Genomic DNA, 22,555 nt, shown 5'->3' with positions numbered 1-22,555 from the left:
CCTTGCATGATTATTGATTGATGTAATTCATGCCAAATTGCACTAACGACTACGGAGCAAAGCCGCGGACGGACAGGCGGATATGGCGAAACTTTATGAGATTCTAGGTAACTACGAAACCCTAAAAAATGCAGCAGTTAGAAATTAAACCTCCTTAAAGTAGAAACATATTAATTTAATTTGAAATTCAACCCGCTTCATAATTAAACAATAAACCACCTTCAGAGCATGAAAAATGAAAATAAATAGAATAAGTATCTTATTACCGCCACTATAGTAAACACCCCTATAATGAAACAGGCACCAGTAATGGAATGGTATAGACAAATGCTGTAAAACAAGTATTTACCATCAGTTTTTAATCGCTGGCAACATTTTACCATAAACAAGAGCCAAAGAGCTGCTTAAGTTTAATTTTTCATTGATATTTGTTATTTTGAAAATTAATGGCGCCATACATTCCATGACTGGAGCAAAAAAAAACAGTTTTAATTGGTTTATTACTATAGAAACCAATTGCAGTAGCTTTCATTAAATACATAGAAAACATAAAGGAAGAATTGGACATTTAACGTTTAAAGCGTAAAGCGGTAGAAATTTTACAGTTGTCGGTGAAATATCAAAAACGCTCCAAATTTTCTCTTATCTAAGTGTTTCATGATTGGTGCCGTTAACATATAACTACCAGCGGTGGCAGCATGGTTGCATTTTTATCATTTGTCACTATGCCTGTCACATTCGCACTTACATACCTGTTAGAACGTGACAGGCATGGTGACAGGCGATAAAAATGCAACCGTGCTTAGCCCGCAGTTATAGTTTAAGACTGAAAAATTGACTATACACACACATTAGTAATCGGTATCTATGTGCTACCGGGTAGGATGTAGACGTCATATCGTATCTCCCCGCCGCCGCCGGCCGGTCAGTTGCTCCCTGATAAAACTGGACTAATAACAATAATCGGCCAAGAGCATGTCGGGCCATTCTCAGTGTAGGGTTTCGTATTTACCATTTTGTCGGAATAGGCTAAACGGGGGCTATTAGTAAGTATAATGTACATTACAATACAAGGGACTATCTTTGCAGCGCTTTTTACGGATTTTTACTAAGAAGAGACGATTTTTTGCAATAACTCAAAAAGGTTGGACCGATCTTGCGTTCGCTATAGTTTTCATTGAAAGTATTTATGAAGTTTTCGTCAGCGGCTTTGTTTTCATATTTTTTGTATCCATGGTTCAAAAGTTACAGGACGGGAACATATTTTTTTTCTTTCGGTGCGATAATTTCCGAAAATATAATACTTTATAAAAATGGTTGTTGGAGACCCTATTATTCGTCTGGAAAGACCTACGAGTGGATATCCAAAGATACCCCACACCATTGGTTAAAGCGAAAAAAATAATTCAAAAACCCAAAAATAAAAATGTTTGTACTTTTTATTTTACCGTTCTGTTAACATGCATGATTTGTGTGTAGATGCCCAATTGCAGCTTTCTAGCACTAACTAACGATCACGGAGCTAAGCCGCGGACGGACCGACAGACGAACATGGCGAAACTATAAGGATTATATAGTTGACTACGAAATCTTAAAAGGTTTTCCTACGGGTACAGAATATAAAATAAAGTTAATAAAGTTATAATAACGAACGAGCTTTGTTCGTTTGGGTTTCTAATTTGTCGTTATAACTCTATGACCTTTTCGTATAGCTCCGCAATTTATGCGACCTACTTAAAACCTAAATTATAATAAAATTGTACAGAATAATATTGAATTTGAATATTCAAACATTTATTAGATAACATTATCTAATTTCACTTACCTTATTTTATGAATATTTTAGTAAAACTCTGATTTTAATAGATCGCTACGCGCTGTGAAGAAACATGTTGAAGCACATGGTGTTTATATAATGATGTAAACTCGAATAAATTTAGCGCATCACATTAATTTAACTAGCAGGACAGTAAACAAACATTGGTAATAAATAAGCCTCTTTAATATTGAACAGCATTTCCGTTTTTGATTTATTCAATATATAGTAATAAGGTGCAAAAATGCTTGTGGTGTTGCGAGTAGGTTTGTAGTGTGAGGATAAGTAAATAGCCGACGGAAATTATATGTTGTGAAAACATATTGATATATACGTTTCGATTCCAGAACGCGATATATAGGTATACTTAGTCAAAATGTATGTATGTAAACACTTTATTGTACGTAAGGGACAGGGAAAGATACAATAAAATGAAAAATAATAATGGTTGCAATATACAAAGGCGAACTTATCCCTATAAGGGATCTCTTCCAGTCAACCTTTGAGCAATTGAGAGTCAAAAGTAAAACATAAAGACAAACAAACACTATGTACAAAAAAGTAAACTATGGTATGGTATGGTAAATGTATTATTGCACCTACACTAAAACGTTTAGTTAATACGTTAATATTGCGATTAGCGTGTTAAGCTGACCGTGCGAGATGAACCTGGATAATGATGAGTTTTATGAATTCCGGTCTATAGATAGTGTCATACACGAAGACGTGTGCCTCGACTCATATTGTCATAATATTAAAGGTTAAATCTGCGCGTTATCATGAATGACACGAACTATTACCTCTAACAGGTTGACAAGGTTGCCGAGATTGCTACGAGTACTATATTTATCCTGAATATCAAACGTCTGGCAAATCAGGATAGCAAATATTATACGATAGTAGAGAATAGAACAAAAAGTATTAAGAAGATGGTACTTAACTACTAACTATAAGATTATTTATATTGTTAATTATGTTCTTAGTGGACAGCCCACCATTAAGTTGAATTAACAATATTATGCCGGTGAGTAAGGTTGCCAGAGCTCAACGAGGGGGGGGGGGGGGCTTTAGGGTCGGTAACGCGCATGTAGCTCCTCTGGAGTTGCAGGCGTACATAGGCTACGGAGACTGCTTACCATCAGGCGGCCCATATGCTTGTTTGCCACCGACGTAGTATTTTAAAAAAAATATAAGAAGCAGGCAGCTCAGCGTAAACCTAAAATGTTTAGCTTTATTTGACTTTTGACGACCGGTCTGGCCTAGTGGGTAGTGACCCTGCCTATGAAACCGATGGTTCTGGGTTCGAATCCCGGTAAGGGCGTGATGAACACTAATATTTGTTCCCGAGTCGCGGACGTTTTCTATGTATTTAAGTATTTGGATATATATTAATATATCGTTGTCTGAGTACCCACAACACAAGCCTTGAGCTTACCGTGGGACTTAGTAAATGTGTGTAAGAATGTCCCTATAATAATAATTTATTTTAAGTATATTTTATTTATTTATTTTAACTGTCACAATTAAGTAAAACTAAACTCGCGTGGACGCCAGTTGAGGGGCAATTTAGTGCGAATTCGGCATCACAAACAGCAAAGCCAATGCTAGTAGACCCGGCCGTTTCTTCAAACATGACCTGATTTGCCACCAGCAGGCGAATTGGATTAACGACGACGGAGGCGATGGTCGGGCGTGTCGATGCCGGTTACTGCCACTGACCCGATTCGTTAACAGATGACTGCCAATATTATGACGCGTATTCGTCTGTCGATGGTTTCAATAAAGTTGGAATTGGAATCTCGCACGACATGTGAGATCGCTGGAGATATGCCCTGACTTACAAGCTTCTTCCCTACGGCAAGATGTAAGTCGTAAGTCGATTTAAGTTAAGAACAGATTACGTTATTTGTAATTGCATTAATGAGGACTGAAGAATGTTAAAAATCTATTGTATCAGAATTTAAGCTTGGAAAATTGAGATTGTGAAAGGTTTTTTGTACAGTATGGTTTTTCTTTCTATTATGATCATATTAGAATATCAATATGTTTATATAATACATAGTCGGTTTAGCCATACTCGCCGTTAGTCAAGAAATATGACGCGAATATGTGAATGTGTCTTGCAAGTAGGAACTGATTCACCGGTTAACACCTTAGCAAGTTTAATAGAATCATAAAATTACCATTTTAAATTACGCAGATGAATCATCTATCTGAGAATTATAAGAAATAAATGAAAATTTATTAGAATAATTTTTCATATTTGTATGGTTAATAATAATTACTAATTAAAACTAAGAGGGTCAAGTTACAATCTTCTGTCATCCTTTCGTTTAAGTAGACACGGTTAAACACTATAAGGGTTCCTAGTTAACTAGGGTCCCCTAAAATATTATCCTATACCTTGCAGCAGCTATCTTCATCACAAAATTTACCTTAAACAAAATTATTTAATCAATTCGGCATAATATTATTTACATAGTCGCCAGTCGCCAATGTTTGTACGGGCACTAACATAAGTTGAAATTGCTTGCTGTCTGATGCAGCGCAATGCGACAAAACTCATCGCTATATTCTGCAACATAGTGCTATAGATGTTAAAATTGACAATAAATAACATCCAAGAATTACGTTACAAGTGTTACAATGCAGGTTACCGGGAACTTGAATCTGAAATAGCCGTCGAACAGAACTGTTAAAAATAACCTTATTTGGTTTGAGATCGGATTTCTGATTAAAGGCAAACCCGCCCGAACTTAGGTTTCACTGAATTGGGGTTAGGTTGTTTTAACTCCTACCCTTTGTTAATATATTGTATTCATATTACAGCGAAGATAAAAGTCAGCTATTACTTAATATTACTTGAACTTAATAGTATCATTTCAATCACTAATTATTTTCATGTAGGTATTATTTAGGAGGTGAGTGCGTATTGAAAGTGATATAATATCTCTATGCTCTATGCCTACCTATTTCAACTGCAGGTACTCAGTTACAATAATAGAAAGCTTGTACAATTTAACTAGCTTTCTGTCGAGTTTGCAGGGCATGATAGTAACAATAAATGGTCAATCCCTCGCAACATACGAGTCTAGATGAAAGCTAAGGCGCATTAAACACACACTATCTACAACATAACACGATCACCTAAAACTTTTAACACATCGTGACTACGTGAGCCATTAAAACGATTAACTCTGGTACTTATTTACGCAAGGTTTAAGAAAGATTACACGTGAAATATATTGAATCGTTTATATTGACAAACTGAATGTCTAAATAATACTAACCGCATACAAACCGAAGTAGTAACACGCGCTAATGCGTAAACAAAAATATCTCCCGCAGCGAATGCCTTCGCTATATTTATAAACATTTTATTCTCTTTGAGGAACTGCGCTAGAGGTATCTATATAAATAAACTGTTTTATTTAAACCACAGCTCTCAACACAGCCAACGCAGAAAAATGTAAAAAATATATAATGATGATAATATACATTCCATTAAGATTTAAGTAGGTATACTTACGTACAGAAAGATTAAATAGTTTCTACTAGTAGGGCCGTTAGCATTTAATGATAATGTTGTTAGATTTAACGTATCCATCACGATGCAATGCACTTTCCCTAGTAATTTACATGTTGTGTTGATTTTCATAATAATTTACACGAAGTTAGAAACGTGTCATTATGACCTCATTTAATCTATGCTATAAATTATTTAAGCATCATATACTCGCAGCCTAATAGGTACCATCTCATCACTATTGACTGTTGACTATCTTCAATGTTGGTACTCATTTTAACATACTCTGTTACATACTAATAACTGTACCTAGTTGATCTTGTTCTTTACTTGAGACGAAAGGGAACGACTGCTCCTCCATACAAACGTTAATCAATAGCTAGACAGGAAAATAGGGGTTGTTTTCACTAGTTACCACCAAGTTGTTACCAGTGGTAACTACTGGGATTTTTTGTGTATGTTTTATAACTTATAAGTACTTAATGAAGTAGCTGTAATAAAAGAACGAAATTAGTTCTGTCAGTTTTGACCGATTTGTTTGTTCGTTTGTATAAATAATTCAATTTACAGTTAATACAATAAATTTCATTACTTGGTGGTAACTAGTGGGAATAACCCGAAAATGGGGACTATGTTTGTATGAAGCAGCGGTCATCTCCTATCCTCGTAACAGTTAAAAATCCAAGATAATAAATCGTCAGAGAACATAATAAAAACCAGACTCCGTTTGTGACAGGTGAAATTGAAAACCAGGAAGGTAGATGTCTCGCAACACATTGCGTATGTGGCTGTTTATTTAAAAGTAAAATAACTTCTGCCTAAAACAAATAGGTAGGCTTTGTCTGGAAACAGCGTACAGTATAAACAAAAGTGGTAGTATTTTAAACAATCCACCCGGAATGAATGTGTTTGTTAAGTAATTGTGTTGATTAGCTATCTAGATAATGGTACAATGAATCTAAACACCAAAGATATGAAATATGATTTCATGCTATTTGTCGCCGAGACGTTTGGTTAGTTTTAATTTATATGTAAAATTGATTTTAAAATTATATAATGGTTTGTATTTGCAATGTCGGTACTAATAATTTACGGGAATTAATTAGGTACTTTTGGGTCACCAAAGAGATTTTCTCTTCTAACCCAGAAAATAATTGAAAATTTTATTTAAATTCTGTTTCTCTTAAGTTAGATAGCTTATGTAGGTAGGGTTACCAGATACATCATTCAAGGTTTGTATGACCCGTATGACCTGACAAAATACCTGATTCCTAATATTTTTCCTGGTGAGGGGGGATGAGTTAAGATATGTTATTTAATATCAACTAAGTTATTGATTAAGTTTTGTCATTTGTTATTTTTTCATATTGTTTAATTGTTTGTTTGTTTTTGATAATTATTTGTTTTTGATTAATGTAAGTAAGTAAAATGGTACATTTAAAAAAAGTATATTGTTTTATTCAAATTCCTGACATTTTCGTATTCCGGCCGCATTCCTGACAAACGGCCAAAATTCCTGACATGTCAGTAACCCTATATGTAAGTGTCTATATTTGTGTCCTGTATAAATGGGGGTTATCTGATGCTTCTCAATTTTCCTTGATTATCGTCAACAGGAAAGCTAGATATTTAATAAAACTAACAGCTAATAGTACATTACGATACAAGTGCGAAACGAGTGGCGATAAATTAAAACACGACCGAAGGGAGTGTTTTAAATCGACACGAGTTGCGAATTACCTATTCGCACATGTAACGTACAACGTTTTACAGTACATATACATATGGCCCTTTAAATGTTCGACACAGTAACGTAATATGCTAATTTTCGCACTAGTGCGGTAAAGTAGCACCATATGTACTGTAAATAATAATATCCCTATGTATAACATATATTATGTACTACCGCGACTAGCCTTACCTCATTTTACTTTTAATAAAAATAATTGTACGATCGATTGATTGATTAAAGTATGTTACACGGTTGAACTTCGTTCGTGCTCCAAGCATTCCTAAAATTTTAATGTTACCACTAGACCTAGTTGTTTAACCTTCTGTGTGTAGTTTGACCTAGGTTATGTAGAACAAAGGCAATTATATAATAATGGTGAAGACGTAGGTACGACTCATCGATCGGCATTCTAATCCATTTATGTCAAAACCATTGATTTCGTGTTTGCGCACTTATCGGTTAATGCAGATATTGGTATCGGATTAAACCGATAACTTTGCGATAAATAATTGCCTAAAATCCCTTGAACCATTAGATTAGTGAAGACTGTAACGTCAGCTCACAAAATTTTTCTTAATTGTAAATATATAATTGTGTAAGTGATGTAAGGCGCTTATTCTAAAACAGCAATTAATTCCATACTTAGATACCGTCAAGACTTTTACGTCTATATTAATAACACCTTATCAAACGGTCGGATCAAGTGTACAGTCAGCTGCAGACAAATTTATATGCAGCGGGGTCAGTTATCTCTGCAGCTGACTGTACATACAGTTTCGTTCGCAACGCAATTTGTAAACAAAATAAAGTAACATTACAAATAAGAAATAATCCAAAAAAAATTCAAAGACGCAATTGGTTTAAAAAACTGCATGTCATGCCGGCTTGGCGTATCTCGAATCGCGAGTTTGTCAGGGATATCAGGATAACTGTATGATACATAACCTAAGGCATAACATCTAATGTAAGCGGCAACACCGGCAAAACTGGTTCGCCTTGGTCTCACCTTGGGTCGTGAGACAAACTGCAACTTTGACCCGACACGACACACATGCTAATGTTACCTACATTAACATGTGTCGAGTTGCACTTTTAGTTACGGTAATTAACACCTATGCGACTACTATAAAAGTCAAATATACAGTTCTTTCAAAAATATTTGTAACAATGTAGCTATGTTATCTATATTTTTATTAGGTTTTCATTGTCTTAGAACACGCTGTCCTACATACTAGAAACGTGTTTGCATTTTTATTAGTAAAGCCACCTGTAGTTTTGTTACATAATTATACTTGACGCGGCCAATGATAATCCCTCTATCACTGTTAATTTTTATGGAGTAACTGTCCATGTCAAATGTGTTTGAACTTTTATGGTATTATAACACGTTATTCAGAAATGTAACAATTAAGTAATAAAAATACTGTAAATAAAAACCTAATTGATGAACAATTATTTATTAAATTAAGTCTATCCAAAAGCGAATTGGTGGAACTGTCATACGGAACATCATTGGCCGCGTCAAGTATAGCTATGTTACCTAATATAAATTAAAATTGTATTAAGTTGTAGCTGTGTTGGGACACAGATTAAAAACATGATAACATCTTGAAATCTACATAGTTAATTCAGGTAGAACGTAGACACTCAAGTTGTTTTAATTTTGCTTTAACATTATTCTGAAGACTAATTTACCCGCCATCAAATTTCGCTCACCGCATCATTATAGTCAGACCAATTTGGACAGCCCAGAAAGTGCAAGTGTTATTTTAAACGTCAAACTTCTATGAAATTATGATAGCTAGGCTATCAAAATCGATGCCAACTTAGCTTGGTCTGACTCTAGTGTAAAGCTGGAGGTAACTGTTTGTTCTAAAGCGCTCCCGCAACCCACGCCCCTGCGAGAAAGCTTAAAGGTCGAGGTCAAGGGCGGAAAATTGCGGTGTTACTGTCAAAGCCGGAAGTTAAAGAAACTTGTATGTTCTCTTATAACTCACTTCGTTGTTTTAGCATTAGAAAGAAGGTAAGCGATTTTAGCGTGTCTTTTTATTGAAATATAAGACCCGGCAAATACGAGTATGTTACAATTATACTATAAATCATATATGATTATTTACATTCTTTTGCTTTCATAAGTAAGTTACTGATTTTTAAAAAGCTTTTTTCAATAAAAAGACATGTCAAGATTGTTTACCTTTTTTCTAATGCTAAAAATAAATAAAAAATAAATCGGCCAAGAGCATGTCGGGCCATGCTCAGAGTAGGGTTCCGTAGTTACTCTTCCGTCACAATAAGATAAACTGGAGCTTAAAGTATAGTAGACTGTTAACCAGGGGATAAACTGTGGATTTACGTCTTTTTACTATGAAGGGGAAAGTTTTTGCGATAACTCAAAAACAGCTAAACTGTTCATGTCCGCTATAGTTTTCATTTAATGTCTTTCTTAAGCTCTAAATCCACGATTTTTTCTTTATATTTTTTTGACCTATGGTTCAAAAGTTAGAGGGGGGGGGGACACAATTTTTTTTCTTTCGAAGCAATTATCTCCGAATATATTCACATTATCAAAAAATGTTTGGTGAAGACCCCTATTAGTTTTGAAAGACCTTTCCAACAATATCTCACAATGTAGGGATGAAGAAAAAAAAATTACCCCCACTTTACGTGTAGGGGAGGTACCCTAAAAAACAAATTTTTAGATTTTATTGAACGACTTTGTCGGCTTTATTGATTTATATATCCATGCCAAATTTCAGCTTTCTAGCACTAACGACCACGGAGCAAAAGCCTCGGACAGACAGACGGACACGTAGTTACTCTTCTGTCACAATAAGATAAACTGGAGCTTAAAGTATAGTAGACTGTTAACCAGGGGATAAACTGTGGATGTACGTCTTTTTACTATGAAGGGGAAAGTTTTTGCGATAACTCAAAAACAGCTAAACTGATCATGTCCGCTATAGTTTTCATTTAATGTCTTTCTTAAGCTCTAAATCCACGATTTTTTCTTTATATTTTTTTGACCTATGGTTCAAAAGTTAGAGGGGGGGGGACACAATTTTTTTTCTTTCGAAGCAATTATCTCCGAATATATTCACAATATCAAAAAATGGTTGGTGAAGACCCCTATTAGTTTTGAAAGACCTTTCCAACAATATCTCACAATGTAGGGATGAAGAAAAAAAAATTTTACCCCCACTTAACGTGTAGGGGAGGTACCCTAAAAAACAAATTTTTAGATTTTATTGAACGACTTTGTCGGCTTTATTGATTTATATATCCATGCCAAATTTCAGTTTTCTAGCACTAACGACCACGGAGCAAAAGCCTCGGACAGACAGACGGACATGGAGAAACTATAAGGGTTCCTAGTTGACTACGGAACCCTAAAAACGAACTACCTATATTCTAGAACGCTAACAGATCTAAGAAAAAAGCGCATATGTCTGTGTTAGTAAATATATATTCTAAATTCATCCTCATTCCGGTTATTATGTAACAGTGAGCCACACACCTAGTTGGCGATTATCTCGTACTAGTTTCAGATGAGGTGAGAGGTTTTTCTTTTGAATTTGGCGCAATGTTACATCAATAATTCAGTCTCAGGGTCAATATGACACGAGTTTAAAATGAATTATTCGCGCATTCACAGGAGATACAATGTTCGTTGTTTATTGCAAAGGAAATAGGGGACCAGCGCAGTGACCTTTTTCATACGTACTCTCGGGTCATACCGCACACAAAATTATTCGATTTATCTATAAATAGGTACACATGTGTGAGAAATTTTATTTATATTTCTTGAATAAGTATGAATACACGTATATGTACAGTTTAGATATTATAAACATACTTAAACTGAATGTTGAAGCGTATTGTTTTGCTAACTTTAATTTTGGCAGAAGGTGGAACTAATTTTGCTTCGGTTGGAAAAACTCAGCATTCATATTACCGGCCGAATGGATACAAAACGAACCAAAACTCCGTGTTTCGCATATTTATGAGCAAGCGCCAGCCAACTATACCCAATTGTTACGGTACTTGAAACACAAAACTTTTAAATATGGGTTGGCCGAAAATTCTAGGTTGTCGCGTCAGTGCAACCAAGACATTTTGTTAATTGGACCCAACCCTAATTATTGAAATGACGGGGTGTTGTTATCGTCTATAGGGACTTTATGACAAAATACGTAAACATGGCATAATTGTACTTGTACTTAAGTTTAGTACTTTTACTAAAACTACTACTACTAAAGTAATAATATATAAATAATGCAGGATATATATTATATTAAAAACCATGAACAATTTACGTAAGGGAAAATCCCTGGAATGAAATTTATTTTATGTCACTGTCACTACACCATAAAACAAAGTCCGCCGCCGATTCTGTCTGTCTGTATGTATGTTCGCGTTAAACACAGAAACTACTGCACGGATTTCACTAATTTTCACATATCATTAGAGTGATTCTTGAGGAAGGTTTAGGTTGCATAATTTGTTAAGGATTTGTGTATCCTATGCGAAGCCGGGGCGGGTCGCTAGTTCAAATATAAATTCGACTCGTTAGTTAGAAATGTAGGCAGCTGTTCAATAAAATTTGTCAATCTAAACATAAATACTTACCTACATATCAATCTTAAGAGGATAGGCCACGGCCGCCCAGAAACCACCTTTTCATACAAACGTATTCCTCATTTCCCTCTCTGGATATTAACATTATTAAAAATATTTTGACAGTTTGTTGTATATCAACCACAGCTATGCCATTATGTTGTGACTTTTTTGTTACTGTTACTGTAAAAGTTGGAGTATTAAAAAAAATGTATGTGATCTGTTGTAGAGTTTTTCGCTCTTAATTTTTACACAAAAAACTAAGTGTTAAACATTTGGGGCTATGGTTAATATACATCAAAATATGTAAAAACATTTTCCATAATATCAATATCCAGAGAAGAAAATGGGGACTACGTTTGTATGGAGAATCGGCGCGGCCGTGGCCTTATATCCTCTTAATGTTTTTTTTTTAAATATATAGACAAAATATAAAGGTGGATGGATAGATACAGTTGTGTGCAATATAATAGCAGTACACTCTGCGACGAAGATCGTCTTAAAAGTTTATTTTTTTCTGGATGACTTGGGTTTAGATGTAAAGCTTTGATTGGAAATAATAGGAAAGATTCTAAATTACAATTATATTTTTTTCGTAGGGTTTTACGTTTTTATAGAAATTATATTTGCAATTGTACACAACTGTAGGTAATTGATTTATTCATACCCACAAAAAGTAACGCTTTTGTTAGCCAGAAGTTATTACAGCTACAGTATTTTCATTTTAAGAATGTAAGTGTAAGCTAAGTAGTGAACTTTTATGATGTTGAATATTAACTTGAACAGTTCAAAGACAAGTCTAGATGTCAGATTCACGTGGATCGTGATGAACCGTGGGAAGTGGGCGAAAGTGTGACGTTATTAGCCGCGTACACAAACTGCATTATAGAAAATTAGTATTCACGGGACAAAGGCGCTTTCTACAATGACGCTCTTATTAGATAATTACGTACCGTAAAACGCTGCAACTTTGCCTGGATTTTGACGTTTTTTTCATATATCTGTGAACCTATTTTTCATTATGGGTTTCATGAGTATTAGTCGGAAAACATACCCTATGCCTTACCAGATAAGACTCAAATCTCATTACCTAATCATACTGTATTTCCGATTTACAAGCAATCAAAGTGGCAGGCAAAGTTGTAGGCCTAAGACGTAACTTTGCCTAGACGGATATCTCCATAAATAAGGTGTTGCTATTTGCAATAATATTTACTCTTGTGCATGAGACATTATGCTTGTCCCTGACAGTCAAATTATTGCCATAAGCTTAATACTTTTTTTTTCACATGCAATAGGTAAAGTTGTAGCAGGTTCCACAAACTTTCTATACAAAAATATCGTTAACTGTAGGGTTGTGCCAAAAAATTATTATTATTTAAAAAATCTATTTATATTGTTAGTTACAAAATAATCAACAAACAAATGTAATATAATGTTGTTTGATTTCTTTTTCTTTTAGTATTTAATAATTTGAACTTATTTTATTTTTTTTATTACAAGTACATTGCAGATACACTATTTTGCTAATTTTCAATACATTATTATAGTGTAAAGTTCTATTTCATTGTAAAGTTCTAGTCACCCATCACCTTTGAACTCCAATTGTAATCGACCTGACACCTGACAACCCAGATTTCGATAAGAAAGATAACCGCAAGACAAATCAAATGAGCCTAAACACAGTGGGTTTATTATGTGTAGTTTAGAAGTTGCTATTTTCGGTCTCCATCATCAGACCATCTCGATGGTACCATACACATTGCATTGTCACCCAAGTTACATAAGTATGTCAAACACCTCAATTGGTCGCTAATAAGTGGTTGAAAATTAGATTGCAAATTTTGAACAAAAAGACAATTACAAGTAAACATACAACATAATTATAATACAAACTAATACAATTGCAAGTAACTACAATAAAAATATAATAACAGATTGCAATAAGTTTTTTTTTATAATTTTCATTTTAATATAAGCTTTTTTTGTTAACGTTAGTTTATTATTGCATTGTCAGCAGATCTACAAAGGTACCCACACTGAAAGTCGGTGAAAATCGACTTGCAAGATTTGACTTAAATAAACATTGCAAGTTAATAAAAAGCTTGTAATAAATAAACTCATTTAAGCAGTTTAGACAAGCTTATTTTTACTCTTTTCTGTACATTTATAAAATTCAGCTGACAGTGACAGCCCTAGACCCAGGCAAAATTGTGTCATTCAAGTTTCCAAAACACTGCCCAATATTGCCTAGTACGTTATTATGCTGAAATCATGTCCTTTTCTTGAAAATATTAAACTTACGGGAAATAGACAGTCTTTGCTTACCCTGGGACGTTACCACTTCTCAAAGAACACCTTTTTCGTAGATAAAAATTCAAAAGTTGCGAGACACTAAAAAAATGCTGCCTCTCACGCCGACTTATGATACGTAACTGGCGGAGCAACAATGGAGTTACCATTGTAAAAAAATGAAATATGTGTTGCCAGAATAATGAAAATTACTACCAAATGGTAAAAAACAAGAAAAAACTAAGCAAATTCGAGAGATCGTAATTGAAATGAAATAGGCAAAATTGAGCTTAAATGGCAAAGTTGCAGCATTTTACGGTAACGGTTTTTCGTTATATTATTAACGGCACTATTGTCGGCGTCGTGATGTTAATAGCTATTATCTTAATAATACAAAATATGGAATCACGACCCGAGGGTATTTTTAGGCGTAGTTTTGTATTTTATAAGGATAGGTACGAAATTATTACTTTCACTGATATTATATGTTACTCTACAATGTATACGTAAAAGGCAATCCTATTAGAAGTAACGGTAGTCTGTTATTTTGGGAATTTATTTAATGTAGGTATGTATGTTTAAATCAGTGGCTGTATAACTGAGTCACGTGCTTTTGTTTGTTTACATTTTCTTAAAATGTTTAAAAGGACAAAAGAAGGTATTCACGTAAGATATAGGACCGGAGGTAGTTTCTGATTTTGTACTTTAATACATAGGTAAACTGATTATAAAAAAAATATTTATTTATTTATACTTTATTGCACATAAAATATTCAGTACAAATGGTGGACTTAATGCCTTAAGGCATTCTCTACCAGCCCACCACTGGGTCAAAAAGATACTTTTGTTAGGTGCAGGCTTTGTACAGTCAGCGTCAAATACTTTGTAGCAGTCAATGTGGCCAAATAGTTCGGTACACCATACTAAATATATGGTGTACCGAACTATTTGGCTACTTTGGTTGCTACAAAGTATTTGACGCTGACTGTACCTACTTGAGAATAAGATATCACTACCTACTTTTTACAAATTAAATACCTACTAATTAATATAATATAATGAAATCATAAACTTAAACATATAATATAATGAAATCATAAACTTAAACGTATAATATACTTACATAAATATCTACATATATATATATTAGAAATCGGCAGTTATCAGACAGACACTGATTATTTTTGTGTTTGTACTGTATTGACATGACCATTCACCGCTTTAAACATCAGATATGCCATCATAAACCAAACATTTCTAAGCAGCTGTTTTGGTTTACAGGTTCGATGAAGGCCACGACGGTTTCCTGGACCTGACAGAGGTGAAGCGCATGATGGAGCGGCTCGGCGCGCCGCAGACGCACCTCGGGCTCAAGGCCATGATCGCCGAGGTCGACGAGGACCAGGACAGCAGGATCAGCTTCCGGGAGTTCATGCTTATCTACAGGTACCTGCAACTTTGTTAGACATTCGAGCAGCTATACAACAGCGACGCCGAAGCAGATAGACTTTTACGACTAAAACATATACCTAAAATCTTTTGTGCTTTGTTTTACGCAAAATTCCAGCTATAGTTTATTTAACTTTAACATGAATTTATTATGATTGTTATATAAATGGCAATTTTGTTTGCGGGCTCAGTTTTCTCTGCAGCTTACTGCACACGGTTTGCCATAATTCAGAGTTTCTTAGTAAACCTGAATAAGACCTCAAGATGTTACGTTAAGCAGGTCACAGATAACATATCGCTCACGTAACGGTCAAGGATTGGACCACATTTGTACATTTAGCTTTAGTATGCGTGCTACACGCTGGCTGTCATTCGAGCGCTATCACTTACTTATATACTTGACATTGACAGGGAAACTTGTATCGAATGAATAATAGCGCCTAGAAAGTACCCATTTCCGTGATGGTGGCTGACCAAACTAATGTAGTTACTAGACCAATCTAGTACTGCAACTTCTTTATATGATGCTAAAAAGGCTAATATTAATGATTACTTACCGACTATATTTGAACTTGGACAGTTCTTTTAGAGAATTACCCATCTTATCTCATGCCAAATTTATTGATACGACTTTGCAAGACAAAATATTGAAATTAAAGTTTATATATAATTAGGAGGAAATTAGGGACCTAGGTTTAGTCTTAGATACTAAACTGGATTTCCATAAATACGTAACTGGTATTTGTAAGCAGGCTAGTAAAACCCTAGGTTTCGTCATGAGGGCGTCGAAGCAGTTCCATGTCGGAGTCGCTGTTGTTCTATACAGTGCCTATGTCCGTAGTAGGTTGGAATATGGGGCTGTTATTTGGGATCCCTACGAGGCTAAATACTCCTTGATGGCGGAAAGAGTACAGCGTAAATTCGCCCGCTGGTTGTATCGCAAAGCCTACGGGTATTATCCATACCTGTACCCTTCATTGTTTGTCTCCGGGATGGTTGGGCTAGACACGCTTCGGATGAGGAGGAAGTTGTTGTTGTTAGTCCACTATCTTTCTATCGTACACCACAGAGTGGACTGCCCAGCTGTGCTAGAGAGGATCAGATTGGTGGTTCCGGTGAGAGTCCCCCAGGATATGAACTGCGTGGCGGTGGCGCCGCGCCGCCGGCCGGGCCTGTTGCAGCGCGTGTCCGCTCGCACGTGCCACGCTCGACACGCTCCTACCGCGCGCGCAATATCTTTACTGCACTTAATGCTCACTCAGTACGAGGAGGCTGACATGTTTGCCGGAAAATTTGCCCAATTATGTTGTATTGCCAAACAGTTCCTAAATAATTTGAATGAATTATGATTTGTTTTATTAGTATTTTTTTTATTTATCTTTATTTAGTATTATTATTATTTTTTGTGAACGATAAACAATTGTAATTTCTTATTTGACTATTTCTCTCACTGACATATTTTCTCTTTATGTATAATCAATAATTTAGCGTGTAAGTGCTTTGGTGTAATGACATACTGTAAACTTGCATTGTATTTAAGTGAATAAATGAATATAGTCTTCGCATGTACCTACCATTAGCCATTAGTTCTTTACGCGTACTGTATGTACATTAGATAAAGCATCGTCTATATAGTGGGGTTTTTAGGTGCACTCAATGTATGGGAACCAATATTTTTCTCATTAAAGCATGAGACTTGGCACACTTGTTACTAAGGTGGACCAGAGTCGAAAACGCCCGGGAGGCAGAGGGAGACACCCCTCTAGTGGGGAGGGGGAGGGGGTGAAGTTTTCCTACACCGCCCGCACTGTTGGTCGTCATAACTACTAAACTACAGCTACTAGGGCAAGTGTGGTATCATTTTCGGATAAATAAAAGATGGCCAATCATTTTCTAAAACAAAAAAAATACCTTTACATAGAAAAAAATTGAAATACGGCCCAAAATCTAAAATCTTTTGAGTAAAAAAAATCTTTCAAGGTCAATAAATTTTTAATGATTACCGATATCGGATTAAAAAAAATATATTTAAAAAGGCGCATTAATACAGATTCCAAAAATATAAGTAACATTGCAAATATTTAAGAAAAAAATTGTTTAAAAAAAAATAGAACACCGCGCGGCAGAGTCGTAAAAAATTCTTAGCCAATTATGAACATCAAAAAGTGTCCTGTAAGCTGTAACTAATAAGGATGGAGTTTTCATTAGATATAGTATATCATCATATCAGCTCATATATGTCCCCACCGAGGGGCTCGAGCCTACCCTGCATTAGGGTGATCGGGCCTTAGTCGATCACGCGAGCCCAGTGCGGGTTGGTCGACTTCACACACAAGCTTCGAGTTTCCTCGCAGCCGTGTGCAGGTTTCCTCACGATGTTTTCCTTCACCGTAAGAGCGTCGAATAAACGTACATATGAAATCGAGATTCGAAAACACATTGGTATGCGGCCAGGATTCGAACCACGACCTCCCGACCGCCCGAAAGCACCTATTCTCGAAAAAAGACCGCCAATTGGAGAATATACCTCCGACGAAAGCTGCTCTATACCAGCATTTCCTGCGGGCAGTGTTCCAAGCAGTCCATGTATGGGGCAGATGTCACCGAATCAAAATCTTCCCTGTCCATCTAACTGGGGATGGAGAAAAGTCAGTGAAAGCTGGCAACCTACTTGGACAGACTTGCCCGTAGCTGCAGATGCATGCCTGGAAATGATCCGGTGCAGATGCAAAAAGAGGTGCGGCGGCTCGAGGTGCCGGTGCTTTCAGCGGCAACTTAAGTGCACGGAGCTTTGCGATTGTGGGGGACAATGTAAATAATAAACATTTTTAAGTAAAATTCTATACTGTTTGTTTAATTTCTTTATAGATTTTGGGTCACTTGAAATCGTGCCCAGCTGAGCCATAAGTTTAAATATGCTTATACACACGATAAAAAATGTCTTCTATCAAATAATTATTAAAATTGAGCTATATACTATATATAGAGAGCGTCGGTGGCGTAATGCTTAAGACCGCTACTTCCTGTGCGGGAGGTCGTGGTTCGAATCCTGGCCGCATACCAATGTGTTTTCGAATCTCGATTTCATATGTACGTTTATTCGACGCTCTTACGGTGAAGGAAAACATCGTGAGGAAACCTGCACACGGCTGCGAGGAAACTCGAAGCTTGTGTGTGAAGTCGACCAACCCGCACTGGGCTCGCGTGATCGACTAAGGCCCGATCACCCTAATGCAGGGTAGGCTCGAGCCCCTCGGTGGGGACATATATGAGCTGATATGATGATATACTATATCTAATGAAAACTCCATCCTTATTAGTTACAGCTTACAGGACACTTTTTGATGTTCATAATTGGCTAAGAATTTTTTACGACTCTGCCGCGCGGTGTTCTATTTTTTTTTAAACAATTTTTTTCTTAAATATTTGCAATGTTACTTATATTTTTGGAATCTGTATTAATGCGCCTTTTTAAATATATTTTTTTTAATCCGATATCGGTAATCATTAAAAATTTATTGACCTTGAAAGATTTTTTTTACTCAAAAGATTTTAGATTTTGGGCCGTATTTCAATTATTTCTATGTAAAGGTGTTTGTTTTGTTTTAGAAAATGATTGACCATCTTTAATTTATCCGAAAATGATACCACACTTGCCCTAGTAGCTATAGTTTAGTAGTTATAACGACCAACAGTGCGCGCGGCGTAGGAAAACTTCACCCCCTCCCCCTCCCCCCTAGAGGGGTGTCTCCCGCTGCCTCCCGGGCGTTTTCGACTCTGGTCCACCTTAGTAACAAGTGTGCCAAGTCTCATGCTTTAATGAAAAAAATATTGGTATTGTCCTATAACGACCCCACTAATAAGATTACGATACTTTGTAGGTGACGTTAGTAACACGTTTAGATCTTATAGTTAATCAAAGATTTAATATTAGTGTGGTGTTTCAGGAAAGCGCGAGCGGGCGAGCTGGAGAACAACTCCGGGCTGGAGGCGCTCGCGCGGCTCACCGAGATCGACGTCGACCAGGTCGGCGTAAACGGCGCCAAGAACTTCTTCGAAGCCAAGATCGAGGAGCTCGCCAAGACCAATAAGTTCCACGACGAAATCATCCAAGAACAGGAAGAAAAGCGACGGGAGGCAGAGGAAAAAGCCGCCCGGAGACTCAAATTCAAGGAAAAAGCGGCCTTATTCCAACACTAACAAAACACCAAATTACTGAGAATGTCTAGTCCGTAAGCTGTTACCATGGCTTATAACTTCGAAGATCTACTAACTATTTACTAAGTCTTGTTTAGATGAATTTTAGATTCTATTGTACCTACTCTTCTGTTGCTTTTTCAAGGTTTATGTAACTTTACTATTTACATACAAATTGATTGTAATGGTCAATTTATAGTTAGTGTTAAATTATTTATGTATTAAGAACTGCAGAAAAATTAATAAGTGTCAATGCCTAATTAAGTTAATGTTCTGTAGTAAATAAATATATTATAAATGTTTTGATGAAAAGTATATTTATAATGTGGCACGTGTCTGCATGTTGCCTTGTATGTTTACACTAGCATAGAAGATTTTTTATACTTAACTTACTTATTGATGGTTGAAAGTGATGTATATGAATTATGTGCTAAGGTTGTTTGAATAAAACTTATTAAGTATTATTGGGTCATTTATTTGTTGCTTATCCTATAATTATGCTTAGTTATTTTCAAAGAGTTGTCTTTATTTATCTTCTTCCATAGTGGAGTTATTCCTAAATGTGTCATGTTCCTCGTAAGACTGGTTCTGATTTGATGGATGGTTCAAGTCTATTTGCATTCGGGCAACTGGTGGTAGTTTGTCTAAATCAATATGATGCATATCGGCCAGTAGTTTTGTTAGGGTGGTGTTCTGAAAGGCAAGCACTAGATGCTAAGAAATGCAGCAGAGTAATTTGTATTTTGTATTAACCAATCCATGGGTTCCCAACCTGTGCACCATAGACAGTAAAGGGGGGAGCCGTGAAGCATTCCTACTCACCATGTTCTATAGCCTAGCTAGGTTAGGCTGGTCAGGGCGCTGAGTTTAAATTTTAAACTAGTAAGTACACTGTGGACTGAAAAAGATTGGGAGCCCCTGAACTATTCTGTGATAATATAATTACTGCTCTCCTCAAACTAAAAGATGTTAAAGTCTACTCTGGAAGAATATAGCTACCTTTTAGTTTTGAGGACAGCATACTCGTATTACCCTCCACCTAACTTCAAAAGCATAAAACATTTTCAATCATTTAGGGGCTGAATCTTTTCTCAGTGAAACTTTACAACGTTTTCCTAAATCAAACACTTCAACAGTAACATAACTGTTTCATATATATATTTACAGCTATTTTGGCCAGAAGGCATAATTAATATATTATTTAAAAAAATATTCTAATAGGCCCACATTCTATAAGTATCTGTCCATAATTAACCAAAAAGGCTGAGTGTTAGTCAGTATCTTTAGTAATTATTTCATACAAAATAATTATCTGAATCAGAGGACACTCAGGTGTTAAGATTTATTAAATAACTGAGATAGTACTAGTGCTACGAAATAGATACCTATTAAACTCTCAATAATGTTAGAGATTGAAATTTGCCATGACTATCATATGAGGATTTCCATTCTATGATTCACTTATTTTTGAAGTACTAGGCCTGTTCATAATTATAATTCCGACTGAACATTCTTATTTCATGCACTAGTGTTATGGCACAACACGATTGGTTGATAAGTTCGCATTACACATAATTGGTCGCAACTAGTTACATTGGACTCCACCATTGGCTCGTATTTGTGTGCTCACCAGTGTGCTGGCCTCATTGCCTGTAAGGCCATTCTTTATGAATATATAAGTTAATGCTTCATCCAATATTTGATGCCCAGGCAGTTTGTGAGTTCAATTCAATGTGTTTATGTAAGTTTTATCACCATACATACTGTTTCAAGTGTAGTATAATATAATAAGCCTTAAATAAAGCAATTATTTATGACTAGTACTTACTTTGGCGACATTTAATTCTAGTTCTCCACCAGGTCTTGTTAATTGTTTGATCTCTTGTAATTCTTGCGAGCTAGAAAATACATCATAATGAACATGATATTATGCCGACTTATGCCTTAGCGGTAAGTTACTTAAATAATAAATAAAATTGGTTCACTGAAAGCACTGGAGAGAGCATCAGTATTGACAGTAGAATTCAAACACAGAGAAAATAATATTTTCGTTGCACGATGAAAGAATAAACTTAACTAATAATATATAGACAGCGACTTACATTAATTGCAGAAGATGATTTGTTGTTACCAACTCATTCAGCAGATCTTGCTGCAACTTATTTGTTAGTGCATCAGCTGACTTTATTGACATCGTGAGGACTGATTTGGTTTAATTTTATTGAATCAATAATCAGATAAACGATTGTTTACATAAATAAAATAACAGTAAACCAACGATATAATAATTCACATTTACATATTACTTACAATACATAGAAATCGTTTGTTTTGAATTTGAAGTTTTAACTTTGACATTTTGATGTTCTACCTATAGAGCAAGATTATGTAGTGTGGAATTAAATTAAAAGGAGTGAAATCTCTCATGGTAGAAATCGGCGAAATGGCCTGAAATCGGGTGATATCAGGCCTGATAAAGTGTGGATGTAATTGGCACTTTAAGCAACAATAGACGGACGTACCTGACGGCGACCTGTCTTGATACTGTTTGAAGTGGTTTGAAGTCTGAGGACCTACCGCGAACTACGTTCGACGTGTTGCCACTCTGTCGCACTTGCAAATTCGTGCGTAAGTGTGATAGGGAGGCAACACGTCGAACGTGGTTCGCGGTAGGCCCTCTGATCAATTTCGTTAAGGATGCAACTATGAGTGAGAGTGAAAAACAGGGGGCCTACCGCGAAAACTGAAATTCGCAAATACCGAGGATCTTTCTCTTTTACTCTCATTAAGACGTAATTAGAGTGACAGAGAAAAATGCCCGCAATTGACGAACTTCGATTTTTGCGGTCATAACCCTGGGAGTAAAAGAGAGATCCCCGCAATTTGCGAATTACGGTTTTCGCGGTAGGCCCTCAGATATCAACGTCGT

General features: G+C 35.8%; 2 protein-coding genes across 2 annotated transcripts in view; one reads left to right on the top strand and one right to left on the bottom strand.

The window, feature by feature from the left end:
* The window catches only part of LOC133526083 (EF-hand domain-containing protein D2 homolog), a 32,977-nt gene extending 12,887 nt beyond the window's left edge, over nucleotides 1–20,090 (top strand). Inside the window, exons 2-3 of the mRNA XM_061862536.1 lie at nucleotides 15,262–15,426; nucleotides 19,377–20,090. Of these exons, the coding sequence (XP_061718520.1) occupies nucleotides 15,262–15,426; nucleotides 19,377–19,629 (418 nt within the window). The 3' untranslated portion in view covers nucleotides 19,630–20,090. The remainder of the gene's footprint in view (nucleotides 1–15,261; nucleotides 15,427–19,376) is intronic.
* LOC133526084 (uncharacterized) lies at nucleotides 20,086–21,978 on the bottom strand. The gene is made up of 3 exons (XM_061862537.1): nucleotides 21,729–21,978; nucleotides 21,455–21,524; nucleotides 20,086–20,319 (listed from the first exon to the last, which is right to left on the bottom strand). Exons 1-3 carry the CDS (start codon nucleotides 21,818–21,820, stop codon nucleotides 20,152–20,154), a joined length of 330 nt encoding a protein of 109 aa, XP_061718521.1. The 5' UTR covers nucleotides 21,821–21,978; the 3' UTR covers nucleotides 20,086–20,151.
* Nucleotides 21,979–22,555: the final 577 nt, after the last annotated feature.

Source organism: Cydia pomonella, chromosome 16 (assembly GCF_033807575.1).
Source record: "Cydia pomonella isolate Wapato2018A chromosome 16, ilCydPomo1, whole genome shotgun sequence".
In the NCBI taxonomy this organism is placed as follows: domain Eukaryota; kingdom Metazoa; phylum Arthropoda; class Insecta; order Lepidoptera; family Tortricidae; genus Cydia; species Cydia pomonella.
The sequence above is the reverse complement of the archived record's forward strand: the minus strand, read 5'-3'. Positions and strand labels throughout refer to the sequence as shown.